The sequence below is a fragment of the Oncorhynchus keta genome, chromosome 15 (assembly GCF_023373465.1).
Source record: "Oncorhynchus keta strain PuntledgeMale-10-30-2019 chromosome 15, Oket_V2, whole genome shotgun sequence".
Lineage (NCBI taxonomy): Eukaryota > Metazoa > Chordata > Actinopteri > Salmoniformes > Salmonidae > Oncorhynchus > Oncorhynchus keta.
The window spans coordinates 29,722,048-29,749,327 of NC_068435.1; the positions used below are offsets into that span (position 1 = coordinate 29,722,048).

General features: G+C 42.9%; 1 protein-coding gene across 1 annotated transcript; it reads right to left on the reverse strand.

Annotated features, from left to right (window-relative positions):
• Positions 1-731: 731 nt before the first annotated feature.
• On the reverse strand, positions 732-27,210 carry LOC118394752 (protein SSXT-like). The gene is given in 12 exon segments (XM_035788276.2): positions 732-5,487; positions 6,829-6,965; positions 8,281-8,400; positions 8,699-8,746; positions 10,574-10,651; positions 11,008-11,129; positions 11,131-11,176; positions 11,356-11,592; positions 22,234-22,393; positions 26,003-26,087; positions 26,245-26,321; positions 27,001-27,210. Coding segments are annotated over 12 exon segments (1,206 nt in total). The 5' UTR covers positions 27,070-27,210; the 3' UTR covers positions 732-5,460.
• Between the last annotated feature and the right edge of the window lie 70 nt (positions 27,211-27,280).

Consider the following 27,280-nt stretch of genomic DNA (forward strand, 5'->3'; position numbering starts at 1 on the left):
AGCCCCAGTGGCAGCTGGGAAGGGTGGGGCAGCCAGCTGTGGAGCAGCAGGATGGTGCTGGGGTGACTGGGAGATGCCACCAGACCCTGAGCACTGCACATACATAAAGACACATAGGTTACATGCAGATCGTTATAAAGGAGTGCAAACTAACACAAACAGGATTTCTCTATTTTCTCTTAGTTTTTTAAACATCCATAAACATTTACATTTTAGTAGACACTCATCCAAAACAACTCACAGGAGCACATGGGGTTAAGTGCATTGCTCAAGGGCACATAGGTGGATTTTTCACCGAGTCAGTCGGTGATTCGAACCAGCAACCTTTCAGTTACTGGCCCAACGCTTTTAACAGCTAGGTTATCTAAAACACAAACACATTATCATCATCAGCAGCAGGGCAAGACAGGGCCATCATCTCCACACTCTGGTCACGTGTTCTGGCCACACATCTGGTGCACCATCTGTATCTCTCCCCCCTACGTGAGCTGAGAGGGAGAAGAAGGGGGAGGGGAGGTCATTTTGGGTGTAAATATGCCCTGGACCTTTCCAGACACATCTGGACCAGACAGACCGGGTATGCAGGGTGTGGTGGGAGCGTATTGAACCTATACTGCCAATACAGTAAATACACAGATATTCAGAACAGGGAACTCACAAAGCAATCTTACAATATTATCTGGCTATATCCATACATTTGGAGAAGACAATTGAAAGAAAGACACTGTATAAAAATTCTAGCAATTTATTGTTGCAGTTTTTCCACAGTGACATACTGTACCATTTAACATCACAGTGACACTTACAGTAGCGACCCCATCATATTGGCTACAGGGTGCTGAATGAAAAACAAAACATTAATTACAAGATATGTACTACCGTATACCAAGGTTAGTATCTTTGAGGCTGACTGGAAATCAATGATATACTTCTCTTCTCTGTAACATGTGAATGGTGTGTCCATCTAGTAATAGTGTATCAAGCCCAAGGTTTAATAGAATAACACAACTAGTCTGTACAAGCGTAAGATGCTGCATGACATTAATGGAAATGTATCTCAAAGCCTCACAACACACTCCCTCTTGAGTGTTTTATGTAATATTGTACCTAACTCACATTCAGTTGGTGGTAACGTACAATATGACACTTTGAATTACATGTTTATTCTGGTGGGGAAAATGACTTACGTCATTGTAAAGAAGACTCCATCAGACTGAAAGAAGCTTATGTGGGACGGATTATACTGAATGTACGAGTGAGTCTGATTGGACAGTCTGTGGTCAAAGCACTCCCCCAGACCCATAATGGGAATATTCAGTATGGACATAATGTTCATAAAGATGCAAATAAAAAATGTTATGTATCGAGCAGACACTATTCTTCATCACATGGAACAGAGATCTGTGTCGGATGTACATTAAGACATATGTTTGGAATTTCGCCCAACTGAATAAAGCTCTTAACCAGCTGTCCAATAACAGAGCACACTGAAGCACCAAGGCCATATTCTGACAACAGATAGTGTAGATGCTACTAACGTTAAACTTTAGGAGCAGCAGGGGGCATTGCAAGCATTCAGGTGCCCTATTCATAAAGCGTCTCAGAGTAGGAGTGCTGATCTTGGGTCCATGTAGTCCTTCACATTGTGATCGCCAAGGAAAAACTGATCGCAAATCAGCTATCCTGATCAGACACTTTAGGAGTATGGTTTTACACACATACAGTGCATTAGGAAAGTATTTACACACCTTCACTTTTTCCACATTTTGTAACGTTACATCCTTATTCTGAAATGGATTTAATAAAATAAAAACTCAATCTACACACAATACCCCATAATTAAAAAGAGAAAACAGGTTTTTAATAAACATTTGCAAATTGATATATTTTCTTTTTACAGAAATACCCTAGTTACATAACTACTGAGACCCTTTGCTACCTGACTCGAAATTGAGCACAGGTGCATCCTGTTTCCATTGATCATCATTGAGATGTTTCTGCAACTTGGAGTCCACCTGTGGTATATTCAATTGATTGGACATGATTTGGAAAGGCACACACCTGTCTATATAAGGTCCCACAGTTGACAGTGCATGTCAGAGCAAAAACAAAGCCATAAGGTAGAAGCAATTGTCCGTAGAGCTCTGAGACATTTCTGCATCATTGAAGGTCTCCAAGACCACAGTGGCCTCCATTCTTAAATGGAAGCTTGGAACCACCAAGACTCTTCATAGAGCTGAGCAATCGGGAGAGAAGGACCTTGGTCAGGGAGAAGAACCCAATGGTCATTCTGACAGAGCTACAGAGTTCCTCTGTGGAGATGGGAGAATGTTCCAGGAGGACAACCATCTCTGTAGCTCTCCACCGAGCAGTTCTTTATGGTAGTGGTCAGAAGGAAGCCACTCCTCAGTAAAAGGCATGGCAGCCCGTTTGGAGTTTGCCTTGCGTCACGTCTGGAGGAAACCTGGCAACATCATGTTGGGATGTTTTTCAGCAGCAGGGACTGGTAGACTTAATCAGGATCAAGGGAAAGATGAATGGAACAAAGTACAGAGATCCTTGATGAAAACCTGCTCCAGAGCGCTCAGGACCTCAATACTGGGGCGAAGGTTCACCTTCCAACAGGACAACGACCCTAAGCACAAGACAGGAGTGGATTCTGGACAGGTCTCAAAGTCATTGAGTGGCTCAGCCAGAGACTGGAGTTGAACCCGATCGAACATCTCTGGAGAGACCTGAAAATAGCTGTGCAACGACGCTCCCCATCAAACCTGACCGAGCATGAGAGGATCTGCAAAGAAGAACCGGATAAACTCCCCAAATACAGTGGGGCAAAAAAGTATTTAGTCAGCCACCAATTGTGCAAGTTCTCCCACTTAAAAAGATGAGAGGCCTGTACACTTCAACTATGACAAAATTAGAATTTTTTCTCTCCAGAAAATCACATTAACAATCCTACAATGAATTTATTTGCAAATTATAGTGGAAAATAAGTATTTGGTCAATAACAACAGTTTCTCAATACTTTGTTATATACCCTTTGTTGGCAATGACAGAGGTCAAACGTTTTCTGTAAGTCTTCACAAGGTTTTCACATACTGTTGCTGGTATTTTGGCCCACTCCTCAATGCAGATCTCCTCTAGAGCAGTGATGTTTTGGGGCTGTTGCTGGGCAACACAGACTTTCAACTCCCTCCAAAGATTTTCTATAGGGTTGAGATCTGGAGACTGGCTAGGCCACTCCAGGACCTTGAAATGCTTCTTACGAAGCCACTCCTTTGTTGCCCGGGTGGTGTGTTTGAGATCATTGTCATGCTGAAAGACCCAGCCACGTTTCATCTTCAATGCCCTTGCTGATGGAAGAAGGTTTTCACTCAAAATCTCACGATATATGGCCCCATTCATTCTTTCCTTTACACGGATCAGTCGTCCTGGTCCCTTTGCAGAAAAACAGCCCCAAAGCATGACGTTCCACCCCCATGCTTCACAGTAGGTATGGTGTTCTTTGGATGCAACTCAGCATTCTTTGTCCTCCAAACATGACGAGTTGAGTTTTTACCAAAAAGTTATATTTTGGTTTCTGACCATATGACATTCTCCCAATCTTCTTCTGGATCATCCAAATGCTCTCTAGCAAACTTCAGACGGGCCTGGACATGTACTGGCTTAAGCAGGGAGACACGTCTGGCACTGCAGGATTTGAGTCCCTGGCGGCGTAGTGTTACACTGATGGTAGGCTTTGTTACTTTGGTCCCAGCTCTCTGCAGGTCATTCACTAGGTCCCCCCGTGCAGTTCTGGGATTTTTGCTCACCGTTCTTGAGATCAGTTTGACCCCACGGGGTGAGATCTTGCGTGGAGCCCCAGATCGAGGGAGATTATCAGTGATCTTGTATGTCTTCCATTTCCTAATAATTGCTCCCACATTTGATTTCTTCAAACCAAGCTGCTTACCTATTGCAGATTCAGTCCTCCCAGCCTGGTGCAAGTCTACAATTTTGTTTCTGGTGTCCTTTGACAGCTCTTTGGTCTTGGCCATAGTGGAGTTTGGAGTGTGACTGTTTGAGGTTGTGGACAGGTGTCTTTAATACAGGTAACGAGTGGAGGACAGAGGAGCCTCTTAAAGAAGAAGTTACAGGTCTGTGAGAGCCAGAAATCTTGCTTGTTTGTAGGTGACCAAATACTTATTTTCCACCATCATTTGCAAATAAATTCATTAAAAATCCTACAATGTGATTGTTGGATTTTTTTTCTTCTCATTTTGTCTGTCATAGTTGAAGTGTACATATGATGAAAATTAAAGGCCTCTCTCATCTTTTTAAGTGGGAGAACTTGCGCAATTGGTGGCTGACTAAATACTTTTTTGCCCCACTGTACATACCCAAGAAGACTAGAGGCTGTAATCGCTGCCAAAGACGCTTCAAAGTACTGAGTAAAGGGTCTGAATACTTATGGTAATGTGATATCTCCATTGTGTAGATTGATGAGGGGGAAAAAACGATTTATGTTTTAGAATAAGGCTGTAATGTAACAAGATGTGGGAAAAGTCAAGGGGTCTGATAACTTCCCTGAATGCACTGAATATCTCAAGTCAGAATTCAGCCCCACTCACAGGTCATGTTCTGCTTCTGCTGCCCAAAGACATGTTTCAGCACTGATGCTTCAATGCAGATGGATGTTCTCTGTTTGTTTTTGATGGCTTTCTATGTACAATCCATTCATAAAACCAAGGCATCTGATTTGTTCACCCCAAGCACATATTGTTTGTACAAGTCACTGAAGAAGCAAAGAGAATTCAGGGGGAACAAATAAAAGAACAAACAAAATGGGGGATGAATACAATGTCATCACAACAAAAAATGACACCAATAGACAGAGTTCAAGAAAAAAAACAATATTCAACGATAGTCTCCAAATTCTTATACAAAGTTAGCTTAATCTAAAAAGCATAAAATATATTTTTTACATCACACATGTTGACCTTGACATGTACCATGGCCTAATAGAATTTTGTTTCAGATGCAAGATCTCCTCACGCCGCCTCTGTCCCACCCCCTCCCATTGGCATTATTGCTTCTTATGAACGGGGGGCTATTGGATGGAGAAACATTGCACTACATGTGTGTGAAGTTCAGTTCTGTACAATTCTGTCCTGTTATATCCCAAAAATGAATGTAACTTATTTTTGCCCATTTCACCATCTGCAAGGCTCTGTATAAGGCAGCTCTGTTTCCTTTTAAGGCATCGCTGCTTTGAGACTAACACAGACCAGAAGCGAAGTGATGGAAGTGGACAAAATCATCTCATTATCGACATTAACAAAAATTACACTTTTCACATAAGGACCACAAAGTGTGTGCGTGTGTGTGCGTGTGTGAGAGAGAGGGTGTCTCAGTGAACTGCAGCCGAGTTTAGAGGTTAGAGGTCAGAGCAGGGCTCTTGTTGACTGCCATGACCATCTCTCATTGCTGGTAATTTCCATATTGACCCTGTGGAGGAAGGAAGAAAGTACTCTAAATGGACACATCTTAATGACTTCTCATTCTGAACAAACAGGCATTTACTTGAGAAAAGCTCATATTTATATATCTAAATAGGATGCAAACAAGCACATCTGTGGTAGCTATCAACCTTATGTCACAGATGCAGACTATTCCTGTCTGGCTGCATTGGCTGGATTTAACCATCAGGTGGCAGCATGGCCTCAGAAAAGCTCATGAAAGGAGGGACGCAACTTCTTATTAGTATTCTGCAGCATTAAGCAAAATGCTGCTCTGTTACTTGTGCATTTAATATGATAGGAGGGATGTTTTTTGTTTGTTGGTATTTCAAAGGTTAATTTCTAAACAGGGGTCGAAAGTGGCTGCTCTTTAGGAACAATTGTCATTAGTCACATATTTAAGATTTTCAGTTTCAATTTGACTATTACTTTGATCAGATACTATTTCTACACAGTGCATAATTATTAATAAATGACACATAACATTTAAATGCAGTTAATTGCATGAAAAAAATATGAATATTAACCAAAGTATGGCGAGTTGTATTTTTGATTTTGTCAATTCCAAAAACATCTACATTTTCTGAAGTTCCCCTACAGATTGTGCTTGTTATATTTGAAGACCTCAAGCATAAAGTTCGACCCCTGGTTACAAAAAGACGTAAAGAAATCAGATGTTTAAACAGAAGACAGGAGGAGAAACATAACAAATGCAGATCAAGGCTAGGCGAACAGGTCAAACGTCCAGATTTGACGTTGAGGTGACGTCTTCACAGCAACCATTACCTTTGCTTCTTACAGAGCTAGTCAGGGGTTCAAATCCCCGGGTCTTTATTTCCTCATGTGTCCCTGAATATTCAAAGATAAAGAATCAAAGTGTAGCTGTGGCCTCCGCAAAGGACCACAGAAAATACAGGGCAACACGTAGCTCTCCCCTCCCTGTCAACACTACCAAAGGTCTATGTTACATTTGGGGAGGAGAGATTCTACATTACCCTGCTCTGCTCTGACTTGCTGTATTATTCAAGGCAATATATCATAAACTCTTTTCCACTCACAACTCAACTGTGAAGGCAGGTTTCTCTTAACAGAGGAGAACCATACTAAGCTGTAAGCTGGCTAAACACATCAAACCGTTTAAGGAATTATATATTAACCTCCCCATACAACGTCAGCATGCACAAGACACCCACTCCTCCCTGGTCTCTTGCTTATGGACACTCCCTGAACCCTGAATAAACTAAATGTTATCTCATCTTTAACTTCTATCCATCTTTAGCCAACATACAAGGACACAGTAAGACCTGCCTACTCATGGGCTCATGCTCACCTGGTCGTAGCCTGGGTATGGGCGTTGTTGCTGGGCCTGAGGTGGGCCGGGCTGGGGGCCCCGGTAGGCCCCGTACTGCTGCCCCTGGCCCTGGGGGTAACCCTGAGGGTACTGGCCTGGAGCTCCCTGGGATGGACCTGGTGGACACACAGAGATCAAAGGTACGTCTGACTGAAATATTACATGTACATGAAGATGCTGTTCTTCACAACGACATTATTATAGACATTGTCTGTTCAATCATCAAGCGTACAGTGTCTGGGAGTGTAAACAGCATGCTAGATTCCCAGATTTTGCTGTTCGATGTCAATCATTATGACACGTCGTATTCTTGCACAATTGAGCGCTTCAGGGGAACTCACTTAGAGTCAATCCACCTCTATCTACCCATGAACACAGATCCACTGACAGGAAGACCGACAGAGGCATGGCAGAGAGAGAGACTAGTGGGTCGTATTAGTTGGGCCCTGGGCCATTCGTTGAAGTTTGGCTCCACACTAACACTGGCCTACTCTTCTCTGTAATGAGAGTCAGAGAGTCTGACTAACTGCAGCCAGAGCTGTAGCCAGCACCAGGGACGGGGCTGGGTGTTAAGTCATCTAATGCAAGGAGACATCAAGGAGATTCCGTGGGCCTTCATTAGAGAAGCAGAGCCTCATTAAAACCCATTTCATCGGACAGCCTCTGAATACTACCGTTGCACTGGTGTTACCGTACCGCCGCATAGCGCCGTGCTATCAGGCATTCCAACGGCTGATCAGTGATAGGATGCCTGACTGACTGGGGCCAAAAGAGAGTCAAAAGAGAGCCACGCAACATCGTTAGGGCGCTCGTAATGCCAACGCCGCAAAGCTTAACTTAGAGGGGGCCCGCCTGCGAGTGTGAACGAGCGTGTGGCAGATGGAGCCTACCTCACAGCTTCTGCCTCTCTCCACCAGCTCATTACTGACATGAGAGAAATGCCTCTGGCTCAGAGAGAGAGAGAGCGAAAGCAGGAGAAGAAGAGCTGACACGATTTTAAAAACGAAGGGGAGAAGGCCCACTCGCACACACTGCCATGGGCGATTACCCATAAGCCTGACCTTTCCCTTCTCTTTCACTCACTCACTCTCTCACTTTCTGTAACACAGTGACTAGGCCTGTACAGTAACCCACTGTAGTACTAGAGGGACACCTAACACAGCACATTGTCTGCCAGCTCCCTCTTCTGATCAACGTGCCAGTGTCTGTAGCCTTGACTGTGCTGCTGCGACATTGAAAGTACACAATGTCAATTAGGAAAACAGTGGCGTGGTACAGTAAACATACAGGAGGCGCTGGGTTGGTGCCATTTGGAATCAAGGACTGATGTTTCAAGACAACTAAATCAAAAGCAAATGGTGCCTCCTACAGGATGAGTATGGACTGACAGAGAAAGAGGAAGTCAAAGGGAGACTGAGTATTTCCACCCACCATAACCCTGTTGCTGTCCAGGATAGCCCTGCTGTCCGGGATACTGCTGCTGTGGGGGGTAGCCCTGCTGTTGAGGACCTTGCTGGTAGGCCTCCTGCTGCTGGCCATACTGGGCGTTTCCTATAGGGGGGACAACAGAGACATTACAGTACCTGTGACATTACAGTATCTGAACCAGGCTCGACGACATAACAGCAGACAGCACAGCAGTGCTTAGTGTGGTCAGAATCAGGGTTGGGGTCCATTCCATTTCGATTCAGTCAACTCCGGAGGTAAACAGAAATTCCAATTCAAAATGTTGTTTGGAATTTCAGTTTACTTCCTGAGTTGACTAAACTGAACAGGAAATTGACCCCGACCCTGATCCGAATGTTTTGAAAACACTGATTTAGGCTGTTAACAAACAAAGTTAACAAACCATGATCTTTTTCATAGGGGGACTGTTGGTTGGCTGCTGGGTCTCGCTCTGGCAGACAAGACAAGAACCACAGGAGAAAAAGAACCAACACTGTGAGCACGCCCATTGAAACATTAAGTTTTGTTTTTAATATACAGAATTGTTATAGTGACACCTTTTCAGCATCCTTACCTGACACCTGCTATGAGCCGTAAAATAAAATAAAAGCTTGAACGACAACATTTATGAGAAATGAAATATTTGTGAGTGAGAAATCAAGGATGATAAAAAGGTTTTAAGGAAGGCAGAAAACAGAGCAGGCTCGGGAAGCTTCAGCCGCTCAACTCAACCTCCCTTAACCTGAACAGAGCAGGCTCGGGAAGCTTCAGCCGCTCAACTCAACCTCCCTTAACCTGAACACAGCAGGCTCGGGAAGCTTCAGCCGCTCAACTCAACCTCCCTTAACCTGAACACAGCAGGCTCGGGAAGCTTCAGCCGCTCAACTCAACCTCCCTTAACCTGAACTGAGCTGGCCAGGGAAGGCGAATTGGGAGAAATAATACCGGTGTAGAAAGTGTATTTTAGGCATGTTAATTGTAAAAAAAAAAAACTAGCATTTAGGCTACTGCAGTTATTTAACAAAATAGCCTTAGCAACAAAAAAAGTTGCATTAGTTATATGGCTTTAGCTTAACTTCCTTTTTCCCTACGTACATTTCTGTGAAACTACAACGATACCTCCATGGTAGTATTGTTCTGAGAAATCAAAGTGTTGATCAGGAAACGGTGGCTAAAGCAAACCGTACTCACCATCACCTATAGCATTACTTCACAGGGAGATAGGAGACATGTTATTTCATGTCCATTTTGGAGGAGGTAGAAGTCAATGAGGGGAAAATTTGGGGGATTAAGATATTGTTATATACGCATAAACATTTATTGGGCTTCACACCGTGTCTCTGTGCATTGAAATGTTCAGAAATATAGTTTTGCAAAAGTTTAAAGTAATCATGGGAGAAAATAAACTTTCTTTTGAGAATATACATATTTTTCCAAAACAATATTTAAAATCCTGTAATACCCAGACTACAACCTAGCTATTGGAGACTGCTGTGTCAATGTTTCAGAGGGAGTAGAATGTAGAAAAAGGTGTAAAAAGGTGATTGACACATGCAAGAGAAAATTATTCATTTGAGAATACTTGTTTATGTTGATGCTATGACACAAAATCACTATGAAGGGGTTGGAAATCACTGGGGAAATCATCCCAGTCCAACTAATCTCATTTTCCGCCATGAGACTTTAACACAACATCTGTCAAGTCTGCTAACTCGTGTGTGTGTGTGTGTGTGTGGGGGGGGCTTCTGCTAAAGTAGGACCTCTGCTTCCGCTAAAAGCACAACCGGAGATCAACTTCCAGGATTGAATCGCTGTATGCATTTGGAGTCCCACCATGACAAGATCAGGGTTCGACAGAATAACTAGCCGACTAGCTATTTGTTTATCGACGACGCACAGTCCTAAATGGGACGGTGGGTGGGAAAACCGAACATCAGAGCTTCCTTCAGGCCAGACTTACAGAGCACAGTGACTAATGTCCAACTGAAGTTAGATGACTTTCATTCTCTACTTCCACAAATGTTCTAGATAACCGCGTAGGAACCGAAATACACCGTTGACGCTCAGTATAAGGCTTGGGTGTGAGGTGGTGCTGAACGATCCACTCCCTTAGCTGATGGACAGGGTCACCATCTGTCACACAATGTTGTTTTGCTTTGTTACGCTCTCCATCCTCTGTCCTTCTCCGTGCCTCAACACAGCTCCTCTAAGTGAACCTTAGACAGGCAGAGGTTTGGTTGGTTCTACGAGCGAGCAAGCGGTTGGTTGGATCTCCTACCTTCTGAAGCTCCCTGTCCTGCGTGACTGTACTGGTCCCCATAGTAGTCTTCCTGCCCTGGGTACTGCTGAGGGGGTCCTACACACACATACACACACGGCAAACAACACACACACAGGTAGATTCAAGGTGTTGTTGGGGGGTAATTTCGGCGAGGAAGTTGTAATTTTGGTCGCTTATTTGCTAGAGAGCTCCTGTGCGAGTCTCGTTGGTCACCAAACTACAGTTTAGTAGTGCTGGGACTGACAACCTTCAGGGCGCCTGGGTGAGTGTTCCTTCTATGGTTATGGGACTACCTGCGTCTGTGAGCCACGACAGTGGAAGTGAAAGATAGCTCCACTTAAAGACGAAGAGGAGAGGTGGCAGCCCTGTGTAAAGTCAAACCAAGCGCCTTGCTCTTGGCCCAGTGGTCCACTCTGTGGAGCGGAGCATACCTTGCTGTGGGGGTCTGTAAGGGGGCATGGGCCTCTGCCCCATGACATGGTTGCCCGGGTTGACCTGACCCATCATGCCCATGGGATTCTGCTGGCCCTGGTAGTGCTGCCCGCCACCCCCAGGGCATGTTGTACTGCTGGGAGGGAGGCTGCTGGTGCATCATTGGGCCTGGGGTGGGAACAACACAAATACACACAATATTTAATTACAGAACCCAATTAGAAAAATAATAATAATAAAATGCTCCATGGGTGGATGTCATCATCAATAGAAGGACAACTGAAGGTCCAGTGTGAGAGGTGATAAGGCCTATCAATTATACACACCCCCCCCCCCCTTTCCTGTACCTTGGTTAGGCTGCATGTTCATGTTGGGCCGGGGGCCGTAGTTGCCCATGGGTCCCTGTCCCTGGGTCATGTTCATCTGGCCCTGGGCAGGCATGCCCTGAGACGAGGGCACAGCGTGGTTGTAGCCACCCATGGAACCGTGGCTGCTGGGGGGCATGTTCATGGCGCCACTTCCGGGCATGTTGGGAGGCTGGTTGGGGCCAGGCCCGGGGCCCTGCATGGGCATGTGATTGGGCCCTGGGAAAAAAGGACAGACCATTTAACCTTCAGGATGATACAGTGCCTTGCAAAAGTATTCACCACCCTGGCATTTTTACTATTTTGTTGCATGACAACCTGTACATTTTTTTTGTTTGTATTTTTCTCATTTCATGGTATCTAATTGGTAGTAGTTACAGTCTTGTCTCGTCGCTGCAACTCCCGTACGGACTCGGGAGAGGCGAAGGTTGAGAGCCAGTCTCCCTCACTCCGGAACACAACCCAACCAAGCCGCACTGCTTCTTGAAACAATGCCCATCCAACCCGGAAGCCAGCCGCACCAGTGTCGGAGGAAACACCGTACACCTGGCGACCGTGTCAGCGTGCACTGCGCCCGGCCCGCCACAGGAGTCGCTAGTGTGCGATGAGACAAGGATATCTCTGCCGGCCAAACCCTCCCTAACCCGAACAGCGCTGGGCCAATTGTGCGCCGCCCCATGAGCCTCCCAGTCGCGGCTTGCTGTGACAGAGCTTGGGCTCAAACCCAGAATCTCTAGTGTCACAGCTAGCACTGCGATGCAGTGCCTTAGACCACTGCACCACTCGGGAGGTGACAACCTGTAATTTAAATGGATTTTTATCTGGATTTCATGTAATGGACATACACAAAATAGTGAAATGAAAAACAATTACTTGTTTAAAAATGTTTTTTTTTTATTCAAAAACGGAAAAGTGATGTGTGCATATGTATTCATCCCCTTTGCTATGAAGCCCCGAAATAAGATCTGGTGCGACCAATTACCTTCAGAAGTCACATAATTAGTTAAATAAAGTCCACTTGTGTGCAATATATAAATAACCCACTGTTCCTAGGCCATCATTGAAAATAAGAATTTGTTCTTAACTGACTTGCCTAGTTAAATAAAAGTTCAAATAAAAATAAAATCAGGGTTGGGTTATAAAAAAATCTGAAACTTTGAACATCCCTCAGAGCACCATTAAATCAGAGGCAACAAAGAGACCAAAGATAACCGTGAAGGAGCTGCAAAGCTCCAACGTATCTGTCCATAGGACCACCTTAAAACCACTTAAGCTTAGGGCAACATTTCAGCGTCCTGCTACTCATGCCAGGAATATAGTATATGCATATGATTAGTATGTGTGGATAGAAAACACTCTGACGTTTCAAAAACTGGTTAAATCACAGCTGTGACTATAACAGAACGTGCGTTTTGTCGAAAAGCCCAAGGAAAACGGATCACCAAAAAGTGGAAAAAATATCAATGCGCCACTTGCATGTATTGTCTATGGCACAGCAAATTAGATGGGGCCGAGATTACAAGTCCTACAGCTTCCACACGATGTCGCCAGTCTTGGCAATTGCCTGGGAGTTGTTCCATGGTCAAACGAGGAAGACAGACCCCATTCCTTCCGGTCTCCGACAGGATGTTTTGGAAGAGAGATTTTCAACCATGATTTGAAGACGTGGAGCTATTGAATACACATCGCCCCGTGATCAATTTGATAGATTATTAACGTTTACTAATACCTAAAGTTGGATTACAAAAGTATTTCGAAGTGTTTTGTGAAAGTTTATCGTCGACTTTAATTTTTTTTAAATGACGTTGCGTTTTAAAACTGTGTTTTTTTCTGGATCACACACTTCATAGATCGATATTTTGGGTATATATGGACGATTTAATCGAAAAAAAAGTAGTGATTTAATTGCCAACAAAGAAGGCTAATTATTTTGTTTTACGTTATGCCCTTCAGGTATTTCGGGGTGTTGCATGCTATCAGATAATAGCTTCTCATGCTTTCGCCGAAAAGCATTTTAAAAATCTGACTTGTTGGCTGGATTCACAACGAGTGTAGCTTTAATTCAGTACCCTGCATGTGTGTTTTAATGAGTGCTATTAGCATTTGGCGTGGCGAATTTGCATTTCCTGATGGCTAGATGGGACGCCTGCGTGTCGGGTGGGCTTAAGAGGTTAAGCCGTACACTCCACAGAGCTGGGCTTTACGGAAGAGTGGCCAGAAAGAAGCAATCGCTAAAATAAAAAAATAAGCGAACACATTTGGTGTTCGCCAAACGGCATGTGGGAGACTCCCCAAACATATGGAAGAAGGTACTCTGGTCAGATGAGACTAAAATTGATCTTTTTTGGCCATAAAGGAAAACGCTATGTCTGGCGCAAACCCAACACCTCTCATCACCCCGAGAACACCATCCCCACAGTGAAGCATGGTGGTGGCAGCATCATGCTGTGGGATGTTTTTCATCTTCAGGGACTGGGAAACTGGTCAGAATTGAAGGATGATGCTAAATACAGGGAAATTCTTGAGGGAAACCTGTTTCAGTCTTCCAGAGATTTGAGACTGGGATGGAGGTTCACCTTCCAGCAGGACAATGACCCTAAGCATACTGCGAAAGCAACACTTGATTGGTTTAAGGGGAAACATTTAAATGACTTGGAATGGCCTAGTCAAAGCCCAGACCTCAATCCAATTTAGAATCTGTGGTATGACTTAAAGATTGCTGTACACCAGCAGAACCCATCCAACTTTAAGGAGCTGGAGCAGTTTTGCCTTGAATGGGCAAAAATCCCAGTGGCTAGATGTGCCCAAGCTTATAGACACATACCCCAAGCGACTTGCAGCTGTAAATGCTGCAAAAGGTGCCTCTACAAAGTATTGACTTAGGGGGGTGAATAGTCTTGAACTGCACTGTTGGTTAAGGGCTTGTAAGTAAGCATTTCACGGTCAAGTCAACACTTGTTGTATTCGGCACATGTGACAACGTTTGGTTTGATTTAGTTATGCACACTCAAGTTGTTTTTTGTGTGTCTTATTTCTCGTTTCACAATAAAACATATTTTGCATCTTCAAAGTGGTATGCATGTTGTGTAAATCAGATGATCCAAACCCCCCAAAATCTATTTTAATTCCAGGTTGTAAAGCAACAAAATAAGAAAAATGCCAAGGGGGGTGAATATGTTCGCAAGCCACTGTATATTACCATACAGTACAGAGATTAAGATGGAACTGTTAAATTAAAATATTCTCTCCCGAGAAAGTATTTTCTCCCAATACTAATATTTACAACCATGTGTGCTGTATAGAGCCTTGACAACTGGTAATAATTGGCATAACAAAGTAGACTAAAAGCTCACAGTCTCCCTCACTCAAACGAACACGTATATAACACACATCCACAGTGAAGTGGAGTCCAAGACAACCTAGGAACATAAAGCGAAGAAACAGTCAGATGCACAATTATACCCCTGAACTAGCTGCACTGGGAGCCACATTTGAAATGGAATTACAAAGAAAACACTACAAAAATGTATGTGGTCCCCATTCATGTAATCCATTAAATATATACATCATTGGGGAACCATTTCATAGTCATCACAGGTACATTGTTTCCCCCCATTTGAATCTTACAGCAACTCCAACTTACAGCTTTTCATGACTTATGGGCAGGGCAGACCATATGATAAGCTATTAAATATTTTGAAGTGCAACCTGGAATGAAAATGTAAGAGGACCAGTGCTTCTATAGTGAAATAAATCTCACATCTGTGCCGTTTGCGAGCGATGTTGTTAGGCTACATTGTATCGTTGCTTCTTCTTCCGAGCGCTCTAGTGAGAAACAACATACTTTTACTTCGCAGAGAGAACCAGAAGATCTTCAGGTTTAGCATCCACACATTTTTCAATGATGATGTTTGTGGTGAAGGGGGTGATTAAATGTACATTATACAACGGGCGAGTCTAGTCCTGAATGCTGATTGGTTAAAACCGCATTCCAGCCAGTGTCTATTCCACAAGTTACCAGCGGCTCACGTTGAAATGCCCATTTTCTTTGTTCCATCTGACTGTGCAATCCAGTCTCATCAGCCCAGCCAGGCAATTATAAACTTGATCTCCACTATAAAAAGCAGATAGACATTACCTCACATTTCTTTTTAGACTAACATGTAGTTTAACAGCAGAGACTTGTATAAACCTTGCTGTCTGTCTCTCCGACCTTTTCAATTGTGTTTCAATATGGAATTGCGATCTCCATCGTCCCATATAAAGTGACCATGTCCGAATGAGCCTTACAGCAAATTGAGCTGGTTGTCATAGCAACATCAAGTTGACTGGCTAAATCGATACTTTGTTGCCAAAACTAAAACGGATGAGTGGAATATTTCTTAAGATTTTTTTCGGCAGCATGACTATGGATATAATACCCAGGCATGCAGATTTGGAGGATACTGCATTGAATGACTTACGAGAAAAGCAGCGATGAAAGAAAACACAGTTAAGAATACAAACTGGGCTGTGTGTTGCTTAGGGTTGGCTAGCAGAGAAGAAGAAAAGGTTGTTGACTTCAAACCTGTCACTAAGAGTTTAACATCCTTCACCTATAGTTTTATGGAGATGTACAAAATGGGAAGGGGGAGCACAACAGCATAAGTAGATACCTGGCACTCCGGGGTGGGCTCAACTGGTTTCTAAATGACCCACCCATCAGTCGCAGCTGGTGCCTTATGAAGGACACCAGATTTACCACCCAGAATCATGTATTTCTGGGAAACATTAAACCGCAAGGAAAATCTTTCACAAACAGACACCCTCCCATCACCAATAAGGACATGGCCCAGCTCCAAAACTCCCAGGCTCTGAATCCCGGTACACCAAGGGGTCTGGTCCAGAAAGTGTGGTTCAACCTCCAGTTACATCTGGGTCGAAGAGGAAAAGAGAGGAACAGACAACTAAAGCCCAACTCATTCCTCGTAAAAACAGACGTGAACCGTCTAAGGTATGTTATGCATAGCCTGTTTGTGTTATTTCTAAGTTGCACTCGTAATTAGGCTATTGGAAAATAATATTATAACAACGCATTCTCAGATACGCCACTCTCACATATAACGAGGCAACAAAGAATCCACTGGACCCAAGGGAGAGGGGCAGGGAGTCCAAGACGGGATTCATGTTGGAGCAGCCAGGGAACCAACTATGCCCAGTGGCCTCACTGGAAAAATATCTATGGAAATGCCCAAAGAAAGCCCTTCAATTTGATCTCCGCCCAAGGAGAGGAGTGTGTATCGGGGACTCGATCTGGTACACATCAGAGCCGATGGGCGTGAACTATCTGGCAGCACTTCTACCCAAGATCTGCAGGGCAGCGGGAACAACTACATACACAAATCACAGCATCAGGACCATGACAGTCCAGAAACTGGCCAATGCCGGTTTAGAAGTGAGGGAGAATATGTTAGTGAGTGGGCATCAGTGAAAATATATCTACAACACAAAATCCTTGTCTATGTGTGTGTATAGTTCATATGTTATGTGTTTGTGCCTGTGTTGCTTCACAGTCCCCACTGTTCCATAAGGTGTATTTTTATATATTTTTTAATCTTAAAAAAGAAAAGAAAATCTGATTCTACTGCTTGCATCAGTTACCTGATGTGGAATATAGTTCCATGTAGTCATGGCTCTATGTAGTACTGTGTGCCTCCCATAGTCTGTTCTGGACTTGGGGACTAAAGAGACCTCTGGTGGCATGTCTTGTGGGGTATGCATGGGGGTCCGAGCTGTGTGCTAGTCATTTAAACATATAGCTCAGTGCTTAGTTTCAACATGTAAATACCTCTCACAAATACAAGTAGTGTTGAGTCATCCGCATACATACACTCAAAGCCAGTGGCATGTCGTTAGTAAAGATTTTTAAAAGTAAGGGGCCTAAACAGCTGCCCTATGTTCTGTTAGACAGGTAACTATCCACAATATAGCAGGGGATGTAAAGCCATAACAAGTTTTTCCAGCAGCAGACTATGATCGATGTCAAAAGCTGCACTGAAACACCCCCTGAGGGAACACACTTTCTTGTAAGCTTAAATTGATTGAAGATGTGGCAAATAGGAGCGGCAATATCGTCCACTATTATCCTCAGTCATTTTCCATCCAAGTTGTCAGACCTCGGTGGCTTGTCATTGTTGACAAGCCAGGTGGCGAATCGCATCTCTGCATGTCTGGCAGACATATCAGTGTGGATGACGGATCACCACCTCAAGCTGAACCTCGGCAAGACGGAGCTGCTCTTCCTCCCGGGGAAGGACTGCCCGTTCCATGATCTCGCCATCACGGTTGACAACTCCATTGTGTCCTCCTCCCAGAGCGCTAAGAACCTTGGCGTGATCCTGGACAACACCCTGTCGTTCTCAACTAACATCAAGGCGGTGGCCCGTTCCTGTAGGTTCATGCTCTACAACGTCCGCAGAGTACGACCCTGCCTCACACAGGAAGCGGCGCAGGTCCTAATCCAGGCACTTGTCATCTCCCGTCTGGATTACTGCAACTCGCTGTTGGCTGGGCTCCCTGCCTGTGCCATTAAACCCCTACAACTCATCCAGAACGCCGCAGCCCGTCTGGTGTTCAACCTTCCCAAGTTCCTCACGTCACCCCGCTCCTCCGCTCTCTCCACTGGCTTCCAGTTGAAGCTCGCATCCGCTACAAGACCATGGTGCTTGCCTACGGAGCTGTGAGGGGAACGGCACCTCAGTACCTCCAGGCTCTGATCAGGCCCTACACCCAAACAAGGGCACTGCGTTCATCCACCTCTGGCCTGCTCGCCTCCCTACCACTGAGGAAGTACAGTTCCCGCTCAGCCCAGTCAAAACTGTTCGCTGCTCTGGCCCCCCAATGGTGGAACAAACTCCCTCAAGACGCCAGGACAGCGGAGTCAATCACCACCTTCCGGAGACACCTGAAACCCCACCTCTTTAAGGAATACCTAGGATAGGATAAGTAATCCTTCTCACCCCCCCCCCCCTAAAAGATTTAGATGCACTATTGTAAAGTGGCTGTTCCACTGGATGTCATAAGGTGAATGCACCAATTTGTAAGTCGCTCTGGATAAGAGCGTCTGCTAAATGACTTAAATGTAAATGTAAAATGTAAATGTTGATAGATAATTATTTTTCACCTCTTCCACACTTACTTTTTAATTCTTGCCTTTCACAATTTGGTCAGATATACTTGGATGTGTAGTGTCAGTGCTTGTTGCTGGCATGTCATGCCTACGTTTGCTAATCTTGCCAATGAAAAAGTAATTAAAGTTGTTGCCAATTTCAGTTGTTTTAGAATGAATGGAGCTGAGTTTGCCTTTTTTCTCCAACATTTAATTGAAGGTGCACCAAAGCTTTTTACTATCATTATTCAAGTTACCTAGAAGGGTGAGTGACTAACTGTGTATTGTTTTGGCAGAGTGAAAGTACAAGCGCTTCCCACGTTCGAACACACACACACACCCCACATCAAAGCACGCCTCCAAGACCCAAATTTCGTTCTGTTGAATTTCCTAATAAGGAGAATTAAAACCGAGGCTAAATCGAGTTCAGGCCCTGTTTAATGATGCTATTATTTTCTCCTTCATGGCATGCAGAGTGCGAAAGCTCATAAACTAGAGAGAGCTTCTACAATAAAATTGAATTGGCTTCTTTCTCTCATCGATATGTTTCACACCTTTCCAATCCAGAACCAAGCACACACGAGGAATTCATTTTCATAATGTTGGATGTGATGGGTATGTAACACACACAAGGAATTAATTTTCATAATGTGGGATGTGATGGGTATATAGTCTTCTCTATTCACTACAGAAAATTGCAAAGGAGTAACGTTAGGAAACCTTAATCTCAACCTACAGCTGTCAAATGATTTGGCATAAATAGAAGCAATCAGCAACATCTTGATAAAAAGTGTAAAACATGCAAATGATAATTACACAAATGTAAATGGGACAATATTTTCATGTTGTAAACCAAATAACAATTGCAATTTTAGTTGTCTCATTAAAATGGTTTCAATATCGGTTTATGAATTTCTACAATTTATATTTGGTTTGAGGTTAAGTCGTTGAAATTTGGAGCCATTAACATTTTGAAATATTGCCCCATGTACATTGTGTAATTTACCGATGGTCCGTCACTATTCCCGTGGGGATATCGAATGTCAAACCAAATTGACCATGGACATTACGATCCGGTGGCGTGCAGCTGCGCTCCAAATTGCTGCCAGCTGTGAGCATGATTGAATTAAACCCAAGGAAAACTGTTTTGGTATCTTTCATCCCGTGACATTCTATTTTTTCCTAATTAACTCGCAAATCTCAGATTTGGATGAGACGGACTTTATGACCATGGGTATCATATTTACACTTCGTAGTCAATTTTAACACTAGAATAAATGTTTGACTAACGTCAACGCCACATAGGATGTTTTCTACCAGAGAAGATGTTTGCCTTCAGTTGCCCTTTAAACTTTGATTCATTGATTGAATTAAACTATAGCAGTGCATTTGAATCATGACGGTGATATGAAGGAAAAGCTAAATACAATTCCGATTCACATTTATTGACCTAAGAGGGAATCTTAGCACAGCTCACAAAACATATAGAAGACACAGCAGGAAACAAACAGAAAAAGTCAGACAAATATCTTACCAACCTTTCTGTCCCACACCTGCCCATATGGGGAGTTGTTCAGAATAGTAAGGCCCTATAAAATATGTGTTGTGGAGAACACAGACGGAATCACCGAATCCAGACATTAAAACAGAATTCAACAACATTCCCCCAATAAGGTGTACTTAGTAGAGAATAAACTTAAATCATTTTCTAATTTTCCAAAGTTAATCATAAGACATGAACAAATGCCTGTGTGTGTGTGCCGTGCGCGCGTACACTTTGTGTAGCCATTAGCAATGATGCTAAACGATAACCAGCTTCTTGTAGAGATGGAAACGATTTCCCAAAAACCTTCTCAATTCACCCGTAATCATTTTAAGATGGTCACACCATGATCATTTAGCTATTAGATGTATTGACTCAGGGGTGTTGTCAATAAATTGGCAAACAAACTTAAAACATGTTGTCACGTTGAAAGCCAAATCATTCGGACGCTACAGATGTTTGTGGAAAGACCGATTTTCAGGATGTCTCATGGTCTGACAAAACAACGTTGTAACTTGGCCACCTTCCACCTCAGATGTGGAAAGACCGATTTTCAGGATGTCTCATGGTCTGACAAAACAACGTTGTAACTTGGCCACCTTCCACCTCAGATGTGGAAAGCCGCCATTGGCAGATGCGGTGAATTCAGACACAGCAAAACATATCTATAGCTTAAGACAGATCTTGATGAGGATTTTTTTTATGTTGACTGTAAGGGGTTAAACATTAACTACAAAGTTAGCCTATGCCTACCTGGCAGAATGATATGATTATTTGCATCAATCCAAGTGGCCATTTGTTTTGCAAAGATGCATCAGATGACCTGGCCTCCACAATCGCCAGACCTCAACCCAATTGAGAGGGTTTGGGATGAGTTGGACCGTAGGGTGAAGGAAAAGCAGCCAACAAGTTCTCAGCATATGTGGGAACTACTTCAAGACTGTTGGAAAAGCATTCCTCATGAAGCTGGTTTAGAGTGTGCAAAGCTGTCATCAAAGCAAAGGGTGGCTACTTTGAAGAATCTCAAATATATTAACATTTGTTTTTTGGTTACTACATAATTCCATGTCTGTTATTTCATAGTTCCATATGTGTTATTTCATAGTTTTGATGTCTTCACTATTATTCTACAATGTAAAACCCTGGAACTAGTAGGTGTCCAAACCTTTGACTGGTTTGTGTGTGTGTGTGTGTATGTATATATATATATATTATATATATATATATATATATATATATATATTTTTTTTTTTGTACACATATTTAACCCTTTTTAGGGTAGGCAAAACTACCTTCGTCCTTTCATAAGAATAAAAAAAAAACGGTACGGGTTACCTTCAGACGAGTTCCATGACACTTGTGAGGTCACATTAATTTGTAGCCCAAATGGGCTGTACATCAGGTGGCAGGTTATGTGCTGGATAGCGCGTTAGTTCAGAAGGGAGAGTTTTAGAGAGGGGGACCCAATCCCTATAGTAGGCCTATAGGCTACCCCAACACTTTATTTTTATACAAACCTTCAGAAAAAACAGTGCCAAACTTGTCCTTCTCATGGTCAAGCGAAATTATACAATGTATCAATTTTAGACCAGTACGCTCTGAAGAGTAAATAACGATACAATGTAGCCAAACAACCTCGCTTGCAAACAGCAGAGATGTGAGATTTATGTCACTCTAGAAGCACTGAACAAAATATTTAGGGGCATATGACGGTCTGCTCTGCCCTTCCTCTCAGTCACACCAGGGCTGCTAAGCATATAGGGTTGCTATATGATTGAACCGGGAAAATAATGTAACCGGGGAAAAAAATATATGAAATAGCTCCCCAATACTGTTTGATGTTAATATTTTATGTATTACATGAATGGTGACCACAGGCCTCCCAAAAATACATTTAAATCATGTTTTAATAAGATCATTTTTCACCCAGCTCCATTGTTTTGGTAATTGCGTTTCAAATTTGGGTTCCAGTGTGGCTAGTTCCGGTGGCACCATGACACATCTGACTGTTCCTTCTCTTAGAAGACCACCAGAGCTCACAGACCGACGAGTGACATCATCATTTAGCAGAGCACCATCCCCTCCCATCCCAGATCTGTGGTGTTGCTAGGCAACCCTCGTGAGTGAGAAAGGGACAGAGGGAGGTGGTGGTGACGGAGAGGTCACTTACCAGGCATCTGTCCGTTCATCTGGTTCTGCATGTGTGGGGCAGTGGGGCCGCCGCTGACCATGCCCTCCGGGGGCATGTTGTGTCCGTGGGGGGGCTGGGGGCCAGGCGCTCCACTCGGGTTCATCCCACCAGGGCCCATGGGCATGTTCTGAGTGGGTGGCTAGACAGACAACACAGAGACACAGGGAGAGAAACACCATCTGTGTTAAGGTACATATCTGAGCCACGTATAAGAAAGAAAGCAAATGATGTTGAAGGTACAGAATTAAAAAGGCTTCATCTAACACATAAATCTCTGGATATACAGTGCATTAGTAAAGTATTCAGACCCCTTCACCCTTTCAACATTTTGTTAAGTTAGTCTTATTCTAAAATTGATTATGTTGTTTTTTCCCCCTCGTCAATCTACACACAATACCCCATAATGACAAAGCAAGATCCATTTTTTTTTATTTTTTTAGAAATGTTTGAAAATGTATTAAAAAAAACCCAACATATTTACACAAGTATTCAGACACCTTGCTATGACACTTGAAATTGAGCACAGGTGCATCCTATTTCCATTGACCATCCTTGAGATGTTCCTACAACTTGGAATCCACCTGTGGTAAATTCAATTGATTGGAAATTATTTGGAAAGGCTATATGAAGGTCCCACAGTTGACAGTGCATGTCAGAGCAAAAACCAAGCCATGATGTCGAAGGAATTGTCCATAGAGCTCCGAGACAGGATTGTGTCAAGGCACAAATCTGGGAAAGGGTACCAAAAAAATGTTTGCAGCATTGAAAGTCCCCAAGAACACAGTGGCCTCCATCATTCTTAAGTTTGGAACCACCAAGACTCTTCCTAGAAGAATGGGAGAAACTCCCCAAATACAGGCGTGCAAAGCTTGTAGCGTAATACCCAAGAAGACTCTAGGATGTTATCGCTGTGAAAGGTGCTTCAAAAAAATATTAAGTAAAGGGTCTGAATACTTATGTAAAGGTTATATTTCATTTATTTTTTAATATACATTTGCAAACATTTCTAAAAACCTGTTTTTGCTTTGTCATTGTGGAGTATTGTGTGTACAATCATGATGAAAAATAACAATTTAATCAAATTCAGAATAAGGCTGTAACGTAACAGAATTTGGAAAATTGAAGGGGTCTGAATACTTTCCGAATGCACTGTATAATCTCTGGATTTTTGTTATTCTATCCTCTATTTCACAGCGCCAGATTGAAGCAACAAGCAAGCTTATATAATAAAGGATGGCCTATCAACAGAGTATACCATTACATTATCTCATACTATTGTAAAAGCCATCAACTGGCCTATCACCAGCAGTGTGTATCAGAGGTGTGACGTATCACAATAAAATACCCTGTTTGAATATCTATGGGGAAAAGCCTGCAATACACAGTATGAATATTGTGTGAACCAAGACACCTTAGACACCCTATCACAATTCAAACACCATTTCTCCATCCATACTCACTTCAAGCTTTACCTCTGGAGGAGTAGGGGAGTCACACTTCTGAAATCAAGTACAGAGCATCTAGGTGAACATTATACACCTCCCCTTTGTCCAACAACAGGGGAGACCGAGCAAGCTTGCATTTGGGTGGCATATGAGGCATATCAAATGATTGCTTTCAATCTCACATGCACCACAAAATCTATTGTCAGAGCTTGACAGCGGTAGATATACAAGCAAAAGGGAAGGGGTAACACGTATTATGGCCTCATTTCCTGTACTTGACGAATCTAGTGGAATTTCTGACCAGCAGTGTAATGTACAGTACCAGTCAAACGTTTGGACACACCTACTCATTCAAAGTTTTTTCTTCCGTTTGACTATTTTCTACATTGTAGAATAGTGATAATAACACATATGGAATCATGTCGTAACCCCAAAAAAGTGTTATGTCAAAAAAAAAAAAGATTCTTTATAGTAGCCACCCTTGCTTTGACAGCTTTAAACACTCTTGGCATTCTCTCAATCAGCTTCACCTGGAATGCTATTCCAACAGTCTTGAAGGAATCCCCACATTGGCTGCTATTCCTTCACTCTGCGGTCCAAATCATCCCAAACCATCTCAATTGGGTTGAGGTCAGGTGATTGTGGAGGTCAGGTGATTGTGGAGGCCAGGTCATCTGATGCAGCACTACATCACTCTCCTTCTTGGTCAAATAGTCCTTACACAGCCTGTAGGTATGTTGGGTCATTGTCCTGTTGAAAAACAAACGATAGTCCCACTAAGCGCAAACCAGATGGGATGGTGTATCGCTGCAGAATGCTGTGGTAGCCACGGTGGTGAAGTGTGCCTTGAATCCTAAATAAGTTAACAACATTATCACCAGCAAAGCATCCCCACACCACCTCCTCCATGCATCACAGTGGGAAACACACATGCAGAGATTGTCCATTCACCTACTCTGTCTCACAAAGACACAGCGGTTAGACAAAAAAAAAAGAAAAAAAGAAATTGGGACTCATCAGACCAAAGGACAGATTTTCACCGGTCTTAGGTCCATTGCTCATGTTTCTTGGCCCAAGCATGTCTCTTCTTCTCATTGGTGTCCTTGAGTAGTGGTTTCTTTGCAGCAAGTCGACCATGAAGGCCTGATTCACGCAGTCTCCTCTGACCAGTTGAGATGTGTCTGTTACTTGAACTCCGTGAAGCATTTTTTTTGCTGCAATTTCTGAGGCTGGTAACTCTGATGAACTTATTCTCTGCAGCAGCGGTAACTCCGGGTCTTCCTTTCCTGTGGTGGTCCTCATGAGACAGTTTCATCACAGAGCTGGATGGTTTTTGCGACTGCACTTGAAGTCCTTGAAATTTCCCAGATTGACTGACCTTCATGTCTTAAAGTAATGACGGACTGTCGTTTCAATTTTATTTTTTGAGCTATTCTTGCCATAATATGAACTTGGCCTTTTACCAAATAGGGCTATATTCTGTATACCGCCCCTACATTGTCACAACACAACTGATTGATTCAAACCCATTAAGGGACGAAATTCCACAAATTAACTTAAGGCACACCTGTTAATTTAAATACATTACCTCATGCAGCTGGTTGAGAGAATGCCAAGAGTGTACAAAGCTGTCACTGCTACATTGAATTCTTAAATATAAAATATATTTTGATTTGCTTAACACTTGTCTTAATACATTATTCCCTATGTGTTATTTCATAGTTTTAATGTATTCACTATTATTCTAGAAAATAGTAAAAATAAAGAAAATCCCATACTTTGACTGGTACTGTATATGTAGAGGGTATTCTTTAATTGCACAATAGCTCTGTGGTTGCCTGTCTATGCCCTTATATTTGGAGCGGCAAGGAAGCCTAGTGGTTAGAGTGTTTGGCCAGTAACCGAAAGGTTGCTAAATCGAATCCCGAGCTGACAAGGTAAAAATCTGTCTTTCTACCCCTGAACAAGGCAGTTAACCCACTGTCCTAGGTCATTGTAAATAAGAATTTGTTCTTAACTGACTTGCCTAGTTGAATAAAAAAAAAAGTCAAGTTGTGATCTAGGCCTATATATTATATCAGTTGGTGAAGGGAATATTATGGAGGGTATTTTTTTATTACCTTGTTTGGGGGAATAAAAAAAATATACTAGGCTACTAGCCAAGAACAACACCTTATTTGAAATTGTACAATATCTGTACAACTTCATGAATTCTAGTACGCTTTATGTTTTCTCTCTGGCAGAAATGTGTCAGAGTGAATCAGCACCTACGTCACTGCCCTTCGCCCTGGACCCATACTCACAGCAGGGAGCAGAGACTGCATGTTCTGATTGGAGTCTGCTATCGTGGCCAGGTAAACCAAATTTCTGTGGAGCATTTGTTGGTACCTTTTGACAGAATGAACATAAAACACATTTTAACATTTAAAAGACAGGGAGATGGGCTGTCAATACACTGCAAAAACGTACATGCATGACAGTGTGGAACCTGAAAGCACATCAGGTATGGATGGAGCTTTTGTATGGTACATAACTGATAACTTACTGTGAACATTCTGCAGTCTTTCCTTTGCTCTGGAAATCCATTATACATTGAATCAGCTGATTGTTCTCATCCAGTAACTGAAACATGACAGAGCAAAAAGGAAAGAAAACTGAAAAAAAAATGTGGATAGGCCTGTAGAAGACAACTGCATCTTCCTATCCAGTAATGTTCGCATTCGGACCTATGAGAGAATACAGTAGCCTAAATACAATTTTAAGGGGATTGGAAACATGCATGAAAACAATGTTGCTTGTATTGACTGGTTGAACTTCAGCAGGACAAACTGCTGTCCCATTCCAATGCAGACTACTCATGAAATCACATGTTCTTTTGTAGTACAGTACGTTGATGGCAACATCGTAGTTAGCTGGTCAACCGGCCTTTTTCTCCAAACGTTAGCTAGCTATAATCAATGTCATTTATACTAGTAGTCCTGTTCTGTGCGTGCCTGGCTAACAAAAGACGCTAACAATCCAACTAGCTAAAAAAGCCTTAGCATATGCTTCCATTTATATCAGAAACTAATGCAATGTTAGTCCATCGAATCGACTAAACATGTTTGTTATTTTTCTGATTATTTGCCCACTACCGCGAAGTTCATATTGACCGCGCTTTACCCTAGCAACATTGTTACCATCTATTTCCCTCTTTACAGCTCGACCTGGCCGCTGGCTAGGCTAGTTAGCTAGCAACAGCAGCTGGTGCTGTATCCGCCTCCATTCCGTTGCGGTGCGTGATAAAAAATGAATTAGCTACCTTTTGAATTCCAGCGGGTGTTATATCACCCTTTCCACGTTGTCTATGAGGTGCAAACGCCACCGACATGGTGTTTTCATATAAAGCTAAATAAACTAAAACATACAACTAACAAATCTGTAGAACTCAAAACAGACAGTTTAGATTAGCAACATCTGATGTTAATTCTGTGATGTAGTCCATGGCCGTGTTCGAGAGGATCAAATCCGCAATGTATCATGGGTAAATTGTGACTGATTGACTGATCTACAAATAACAATGAGTCATTATTTATGATCCA